The sequence below is a fragment of the Zingiber officinale genome, chromosome 9B (genome assembly GCF_018446385.1).
Source record: "Zingiber officinale cultivar Zhangliang chromosome 9B, Zo_v1.1, whole genome shotgun sequence".
Lineage (NCBI taxonomy): Eukaryota > Viridiplantae > Streptophyta > Magnoliopsida > Zingiberales > Zingiberaceae > Zingiber > Zingiber officinale.
In genome coordinates this window covers 100,796,419-100,806,091 of record NC_056003.1, presented here as the reverse complement: position 1 = coordinate 100,806,091, position 9,673 = coordinate 100,796,419, and the positions used below count along the sequence as shown (strand labels likewise).

At 32.2% G+C, this 9,673-nt stretch overlaps 2 protein-coding genes across 2 annotated transcripts; both read right to left on the bottom strand.

Moving 5' to 3' along the window:
• Positions 1-388: 388 nt before the first annotated feature.
• On the bottom strand, positions 389-3,765 carry LOC122025366 (nuclear transport factor 2B-like). Its single transcript, XM_042584171.1, has 2 exons — positions 3,419-3,765; positions 389-721 (listed from the first exon to the last, which is right to left on the bottom strand). Exons 1-2 carry the CDS (start codon positions 3,713-3,715, stop codon positions 647-649), a joined length of 372 nt encoding a protein of 123 aa, XP_042440105.1. The 5' UTR covers positions 3,716-3,765; the 3' UTR covers positions 389-646.
• Positions 3,766-5,279: 1,514 nt separating this feature from the next.
• LOC122023232 (nuclear transport factor 2B-like) lies at positions 5,280-7,963 on the bottom strand. Its single transcript, XM_042581307.1, has 2 exons — positions 7,634-7,963; positions 5,280-5,363 (listed from the first exon to the last, which is right to left on the bottom strand). Exons 1-2 carry the CDS (start codon positions 7,961-7,963, stop codon positions 5,280-5,282), a joined length of 414 nt encoding a protein of 137 aa, XP_042437241.1.
• Between the last annotated feature and the right edge of the window lie 1,710 nt (positions 7,964-9,673).

The window sequence follows — 9,673 nt, the reverse complement described above, 5'->3', positions numbered from 1 at the left end:
TCATCTAAAACTTTTGCAGCTTGGCAGCTCCTCTACTCACCCAACAAAATCCATCAACTAAATAAGCAAATTGCCCGATCAATCTCAACAATTCACATCTGTGAGCCCTTCACACTCTCATTTTAGTTACGCTAACTGAACTAAACCAGTTCAAGCAATAGCCACCCAACCAACCAAAATCGCTTTTATAATCTGCTATAACTTACGATAACAATTATAAATAAAATAGACAACCTTTTGCACACTTAAGCACAACTTAAGCTATTGCAAACTTACTCTTATAAATTACTTTTAACTTTCAACTTCAGGACAAAAAACAGTGAAGGCCAGAGTTCAATACCGCAAGTGTCACTGCAACTTAGCTATTACCTATAATTATGGAAATTTATTTGAAAAAACACTGCTTGCAATCATTAAAATTTAACGTCGTCTGACATCAATAATGAAACTGGATGTAAAAAACAATCACTTGAGCACCAAAGTTCTGAAAAGAAAAGTTCAACTATCTTCCGACTAAGCTTCAGATAGAAACGCCCAACAAGCCAACGATGCTGATACTAACATCCTTCTGTCAAACAAAGGTCTAATTGATCAGACAGGTGGCCCTGCCGTGAACCAGCCACAGATCACAGATAAATTAATAGATTTAGGCATAGTTGAGACGGAATATGTCATTGAGCACATAAAAGCTCCCCTGAGGTGTTGGAATCAGATGAAACATCTACAAAAATAAGCACCATTGATTAACAAGCCATTGATTAATTAGATAATGGAACATACAAATAGAGATTAATTAAAACAAATAAAGGATCTAACAATTACCACTATAATTGAATAAAATTAACAATCAAGAGCTAGGTTTGATGTTTTAAAACATTCTTCAATGTATAATCGAAGCAACTAGAAGTGTTAACATCTCAGGAATTGAAAATAATGCAAATGCAAACAAATTCATAGATCTAACAAACAAAAACGGGACAGCTCTTCAACAAATTTCTATAATCAAGTGATATAAACAAATTGCAGAATTTCATGCATGGGTAAATCTCTAATCAAATGCCAATTGAAGGATCAATGTAAAACATGGCAGAGACAGAGAAAGGAACATAGGAAAACAGAGCAGTAGGTAAAAAGATGTCTATTGAACTAAAGAAAAGCCATCATATCGTGTATGCTAACAATCACCAAATGGTTACTAATTTTATAATTACCTGATGCTTTGTCAATTTATATTAGTCATTAGCATTCATGTCAAACTCCAATAACAGTAACTCTGTAATTAAGTAATTTGCTGAAACTAAGTCAAAATTAATTCAGATAAATTAATATAAGCTAGTGTGTGTGTGTGAGTGAGTGAGATCATCCCAATCATGTGAGCCAGACATTCCACCTATGAAATGCTGTTCACGAATTGTTCCATCTAGTAATTTGAATCATGACAAACTTTGATCCCTTTAAGTATGGTTCACGTAGACCTTCTAATAATTTATTCATAACATGCGAGCCATCTCTTATGAGCATTTTGTAATTAGATACATTGCTCACAAAGTAACGGAAAATTAGGTAGATAATCATAAGTAACAAAAGTATCCTAAAATGGGAGATAATTATTGCAGATATGAAGTAGACCTTGACAATAACATTATGTAAATTGGAAAATATATGGAGACAAAAAGGGGAAAATGCACTAATGTAGATGGAATGCTCATAACTTTGCGTGTCTAACTCCATGATTCTAAAAGTCCCTGTTTGGACAACATGCAATAAAAGATTGTATGATAATGTTACAACCAGAGTCAAAGCATTGGGAATGTGAAAAATGATTTTCATAACTACAACTTTAAATCATTATCTTAAACAATAGTACTAGATAAGCTAACAAACCATATGCAAGAAAATTTCATATTAGATATAGTCAACCCAAAACATAACTCATATGTGTTATGTGGAGGCATATGTAGTCAATATTACATATTAGAAGACATTTTTATTGATATCTAATGTATTTTTATCACTTGTGAAACAAGTGTTTAATTTAACAATTAAGCATTGCAAGCTACTAAATAAGGTAGCCAAAGGCTCTAACTGAATTTGGTTTAACCTAAATTAATTTAATGAAGCAATATGCATATGTAAACTCTATATGTCAAATAAGGTCGCTTAGTAATCCCCTTCAAAATTCTTTAGGTGGTCACTTATGCATAATTAGATTAAATTTGCAGCTTGAATTAAAGTAAAAAATTTTAGAAAGGAAAAGGTTTAAGTTCAGTAACAAGACAAAATATGGAATTATTAAGGTGGATGGACATGAATATTGTAAAAGTTTAGGTATCCCAAAATCTCTAGTCAACAAAGGGATACTGATAAAAATATAATGTAATTACATAAAGAAGAGATCCTAGAAATGAAGACAAACCTCTGAATTCCTGTTTGAATGTCAAATGCCCCTTAAGTAAAAGGAAATTTTATAAGACAATTGGTTTGATCCCCAATACTTCGTGGATCAAAGTTTCAGGATGTTAGGGAACTTGTACAAAAATTTAATCTAATACAGATGATAATGCTAAGATAGATATATAGTAACTATAAATGATAAAATAAGAAATTCTAGTATTTGGAAGTAATTTGGTGCAGCTCAATTAAGTGATAAAATAAGAGAAAATAAATTGAATTAATATAAATTTATTCAAAACGAGTAATGGAGACAAAAAACCATTGGTCAATATAAAAATGATTTAATTGATTTAAATATTACTTGTTATATTACCTTGAATGAAGTTCAAATGGGGGATTAAATTCATCTAGACATCCTAAATAGTTGGGGGATATAATCCATCTAGGCATCCTAAATAGTCGAGACAAACACAGCTTAACAAGAATGATGATTATCTCAATCAAACATAAAACTGGAATATGATCATGTAAAGATACAAGTAATCTAACATCTAAATCATGAACTCCAAAACTTTCAAATACAACTAGATTCATCTGATCTCCACACATCTAAACCCTTTTTGATGATATTTTAATCTTATAAGGAATTCAAGAGCATTTTCTAGCATATTAAACAATCACAAATGACAAGAGATTTTTCACAAAACAATGATCGGTAACATATGTAAATATTTGTGAAATTGATGCACGACAAAGGACTCAATTTAATCCATCAGTAGAACGAAATATAAAAAAGTGAAATTTAAAAGGCCAAAAATAAAAATTAAAAATTTGAGTTTTGAAAGTAGACTGAATAAGAGACATAAGAACGCCCGCACATGGAATCATAAGAACGCCTACAAATAAGGTACCCAAAAATGAAATCAGTTATCTATGACATGAATGCTTCAAATATAGGTGGTGATGGAACCATCGAAATAGAAACAAACCCTAGAATGCACAAACGGGTAAAAACAAGAGATACCTGGCTGAACTTGAGGGAATGTTGCTCGCCACCGAGCTGGAGGGATCCGCTAACGAAGACAAGAACACCACCAGGAGGTCCTGAGGGTTGGCAATCGACGGTGGAGATGGCATGGGCGCACTGCTGGAAGGGGAGAGAAGTGAGCTTAGCAACAATGGCAGCCGCACCCTGGATCTTGTCGCCCTCAAAAGTGAGCATGGAGCCGTCCTGGTAGAGCCCTCCGAGCGCCTGCCGGTTGCTGTCGAACGTCCGGTAGTAGTGCTCGACGAACGCCTTGGCGACAGCATCAGGATCCATCGCTTCCGACGCCGTCAAAGGGGAAACAAGTGCCGTTCCCTCTTCACCGTCTGTTAAATAGGCGAGCGAGAGGGCAAGGGAATGCGTAAAGATCACGCACCGGCCCATTTATATTTTGGGCTGCCCTATGAATAAATTAAATAAAAAATAATTTTTTATTTTGGAAGAAAAATATTTTTAAATAAATTAAGTATTATGGAAGAAAATTATTTTTAAAGCATTCTATTATTAAAAATACTATTGATGCGTGTTATGATATATATTTTACTATTTTATTAAAAATCTCCCTCTTTTACTAACTAATTTTGATGAAGCCTAAAATGAATTTAGGTTAATATCTTTTTTTCTATACCCATTAAAAATAATTTCAAGTTTTATTAGTAATTCCACAAGCGAAACAATCAGTGATCTAGAGTTCGAGACTCAGCTGCGACATATTATTATGAATTTTTTTCATCATTAATTTTTTCTGGTTGTTTTATATAAAAAAAATATAGTTCTCTTTAGTCTCACATCTTATAATTGACAACACTATGATCAAAGAAACTTCTATAAATATTTTAAGCCGACAATATTAAAAATTATATTTTATTTTATTTTTTTTACTAAGATAAGTATAATATTAAATTAAATTAATTTTTTTCATAGGGAAGTTATAAGGGTGACACTCGAAAATCCAAACAATTTAAAATTTCAAAGATCCAAATAATTCAGATTTTCAAAAGTTACCTACTTTAACATAATGACTTTTAATATTAAAATACTTTAATTAATATAATTTTATTATAAATGGTTAATGTGATTTCAATATATTATATTACACACACGACGTGTGTGCACGATCACTAGTATCAATTATAAAAAGCCACCCTTTACCGGTAAATGCTCAATATTCTTAACTTAGACAATCTTTGATCCCAATTTAACTACTTCCTTCAGCCTTGTTCCACTTCAACTCATCTACCTTTAGAACAGGCTCCTCCTCTACTCACCCAACATTAAAATCCATCTACACACCCAATCGATCTAAACAATTAAAATCTGTGAACCCTTAACACTCTCATGTTTTTCCTACGCCAACTGAACTCAATCAGTTCAAGTACAAGCCAAAATTCAAACAAAATCACAGTCTGACTCCTACAATCTCATTCTAGAGCTAAGCGTTTATAATCTGCTATAACCTACCATAACAATTATAAATAAAATAGACAAGCTTTTGCACACTCAACCACAACTTAAGCTATTGCAAACTTATTCTTATAACTTACAACTTTAGGACAAAAAACAGTCGCTCCTCACAGAAGGGCAGAGTTCACTGCAACTAGCTATTACTTATAATCATGGAAATTTATTTGAAAGAACACTGCTTTCAATCATAAAAATTTAACGTCATCATGGGACATCAATAATGAAACTGGATGTCAAAAACAATCGCTTGATCCCCAAAGTTCTGAAAAGAAAAGTTCAACTATCTTCAGACTAAACTTCAGATAGAAAAGCCCGACAAACCAACGATGATACTGCATCATTCTGTCAAACAAATGTCTACTTGATCACATATACATTAATAGACTTGGGCATAGTTGAGACGGAATATGTCATTGAGCACATAAAAGCTCCCCTGAGGTGTCGGAATCAGATGAAACATCTACAAAAAAAAAAAAGCAACATTGATTAACAAGTCATTGATTAATTAGATAATGGAACATACAAATAGAGATTAATTTTAAAAAAGCAAAGGATCTAACAATTACCAATATAATCAACTAAAAATAACAATCAAGAGCTAGGTTTGATGTTCTAAAACATTCTTCAATATATAATCGAAGCAACTAGAAGTGTTTAACATCTCAGGAATTGAAAATAATGCAAATGAAAACAAATTCATAGATCTAATTAACAAACAAAAATGGAACAGCTCTTCAACAAATTTCTATAATCAAGTGATATAAACATATTGCAGAATTTCAAGCACAGGTAAATCTCGAGTCAAACGCAAATTGAAAGATCAATGTAAAACATGGCATAGACAGAGAAAGGAACATAGTAAAACAGAGCAGAAGGTAAAAACATGTCTATGGAACTGAAGAAAAGCCATCCTATTATGTATGCTAACAATCACCAAATTGGTTACTAATTATATAATTACCTGATGCTTTGTACATTTATATTAGTCATAAGTATTCATGTCAATCTGCAATAACAATAACAATGGGCTGAAACTAAGTCAAAATAAATTCAGATAAATCATTATAATCTAAAAAAAGTCCCTATTTGGACAACATGCGATAAAAGATTGTATGATAATGTCACAACTAGAGTCAAAGTCATTGGGAAAAATGATTTTCATAACTACAACTTTAAATCATTAACAATGGTACTAGATAAGCTAACAAAGCATATGCAAGAAAATTTCAGAAAGTTTATGCAAATGGTATATAGTCGACCCAAAACATTACTCAATGTATTATGCGGAGGCATTTGTAGTCAGTATTACATATTAGAAGACATTTTTATTGATGTCTAAAGTATTCATCACTTGTGAAACAAGTGTTTAATTTAACAATTAAGCATTGCAAGCTACTAAATAAGATAGCTGAAGGTTCTAAGTGAATTTGGTTTAACTTGAATTAATTTAATGAAGCAATATGCATATGTAAATTCTATATGTCAAATAAGGTCACTTTGTAGCCCCCTTCAAAATTCTTTTAGGTGGTCACTTATGCATAATCAGATTAAATTTGAAGCTTGAATTATAGACAAAAACTTTAGGAAGAAAATGTTTAAGTTCAGTAACAAGAAAAAATATGGAATTATTAAGGTGTATGGACATGAATATTGTAATAGTTTAGGCATCTCAAAATCTCTAGTCAACAAGGGGATATTGATAAAGATATAATGTAATAGCGTAAAGAATAGATCCTTGAAATGAAGACAACCTCTGGATTCCTGTGTGAATGTCAAATGGTCCTTAAGTAAAAGGAAAGTTTATAAGACAATTGATTTGATCACCAGTACTTCATGGATCAAAGTTCCAGGAAGTTAGGGAACTTGTACAAAAATTGAATTTAATAGAGATGAAAACGCTAAGATAGATAGAGAGTTACTATAAAGGATAAAAATAAGAAATTCTAGTATTTGGAAGTTTTTAGATGCAGCTCAATTAGGTGATAAAATAAGAGAAAATAAATTGAGTTAATATAAATTTATTCAAAAACGAATAATGGAGACAGAAAACCATTGGTCAATATAAAAATAATTTAATTGATTTAAATATCACTTGTGATATCACCTTGAATGAAGTTCAAATGGGGGATTAAATTCATCTAAGCATCCTAAACAGTTGAGACAAACGCAGCTTAACAAAAATGATGATTATCTAAATCAACCATCAAACCGGAATATGATCATGTAAAGATAAGAGTAATCTAACATCTAAATCGTGAACTCGAAAGCTTTCAAATCCAACTAGATTCATCTGATCTCCACACATGCATCTAAACCCTTTTCAATGAAATTTTAATCTTATAAGGAATTCACAAACATTTACTAGCATATCAAACAATCACAAATGACAAGAGAGTTTTCACAAAACAATGATCGGTAACATGTGCCAATATTTGTGAAATTGATGTACGACAAAAGACTCAATTTAAGCCATCAGTAGAACGTAATCTAAAAAAGTGAAATTTAGAAAAAAAAAAAAAAACCATAAAAAAAAATGGATTTGAAAGTAGACTAAATAATACCACCCGCACCAGCTGGAATCATAAGAAAGCCTACAAATAAGCCATCCAAAAATGCAATCATTTATCTATGACATGTTTGATTATATTTCCTTAATCAAACATAGGTGGTGATAAAACCATTGAAATAGAAACAAATCCTAGAATGTACAGACAGGTAAAAAAGAGATACCTGGCTGAACTTGCGAGGATGTTGCTCACCGCCGAGCTGGAGGGATCCGCTAACGAAGACAAGAACACCACCAGGATGTCCTGAGGGTTGGCAATCGACGGTGGAGATGGCATGGGCGCACAGCTGGAAGGGGTGAGAAGTGAGTTTAGCGGCAATTGCAGCCGCACCCTGGATATTCTCGCCCTCAATGGTGAGCATGGAGTAGTCCAGGTAGAGCCCTCCGAGCGCGTGCGGGTTGCTGTGGAACGTCCGGTAGTAGTGCTCGACGAACAACCTGGCGAAAGCGTCAAAGAGGACACGGAAATCGTTAAAGATCACGCACCGGGCCATCGCCGCCGCGCCGTTAAAGGGGCACAAGTGCCGTTCTCTCTCCCTAGTCTTTAATTTTAAATGGTAAGCAGCAGGAAGGAGATACGTGTTTTTATAGAGCTGAGAGCGACGTCGACTTTTTTTTTTTTTTTATAGAGCTGAGAGCGACGTCGACTTTTTTTTTTATTTTTTTTATTTTTATAGAGCTTTTTTTTGTTTTTGTTTGGGGGTGATAAGTAATTGTGTCAAAAGGTGAATATGTTCGTCCCAATGTCCCCGTTAATTCGTCTCAGGTCAATACGGAGAAGGTAAATCATGAACGGCTACTAGCCTTTGGAATAGTGACTAGCACATAAGAAAGGTATATACCTCGATTTTATCAAGTTTCAAATCTCATACCTCATTATGATAACACTTCATGCGCTAACCACTAGACTCATCCGAAGGAACGATAACGGTGATAAGCAAGCCATGAGCATACGCGGTCATCACCATTGTCATATCATAGATACCTACAAATTTGTATACCAAATTTATCCACTATCTGAGATGCCGTGCCTTTGTTCAACCGCCGATTCACATACGATCTGCACAACCTGCAGGGAATAGTGGCGACTGTACGAAACGAGGGGGGCATAAAAAGTGAAGTCAATATAAAATCAACATTGACCTTCTTAGACATCGACATAACTTAATTGGAAGCCGGCACAGCCGGATCTTGAGTCTTGATAAGTTTGATAAAATTTGGGATTCGAATTTTGATAAAGTCAAGATAAATATTTTTCTTATCTGTTAATCATTATTCCAAAGATTAATAGTCACTCGTAAATTATCTTTTCCGTATTGATCCTGAAATAAATGGATGAAAACATTAGAGACAAATGTATTCATCTTTTTATCATAATTGATCAAGTTTGATGCGATGGTTCATAAAAATCTTATGGATGTCGAGAAAATATCACACACCGGCTCATTTACAATTTTTGTTACACGTGTTTGATTATATTTTCTTAATTTTTTTTGTTTTTTTAAAGTATTTCAGTATCTAATTTTTTTAACCAATTAATTAGGGAGAGATGATGGATTCGATCTTGTAGAAATTTTTGGTTGACCATCAAATCTAAAAGCATAAAGGTCAGGTCAGATTTAGATTCAGTTAGAATTTTTTTAAATAAATTTAATTTAAATTCGACCTTGAGTACAATCTGAAATTCATAAATCAATTTGAATTCAACCCAAATAATCCAATTTAAAATAATTTTTTTTTACTATTTTTCTTATAATTCTTCACTTTTATTTTAATATATTATCATTATACAAACATTGATATTAAAATATATATATAAATATATTAATTTTAAAAATAAAATTTAATTTAATCCTAAATTCATTAAATTCATGTCAACCTATATCAATATGAATCCGAGCCTAAAATTTTTAATCCAAAAATCCTCCAACCCTAACCGAGCTAAATCCAAAAATTCCCAATTAAGTTGAATTTGATTTTTTTTTTTTCTGATCAACTTGGATTGGATCGGATTGTCGGATTCATTTTTAACCCTCTTAGAATATCCATATCAATTTTTCTATCCAAAATATATAATTTAGAGTAAAAAGTTATTTTATTAAATTTGAATATTCAATTTTTACTATACCATATATCAATTTCCCTATTTTTTTTTCTCTCTCTACTTTATAATATTTAGGAAATGAAATCAATATTATAAATTT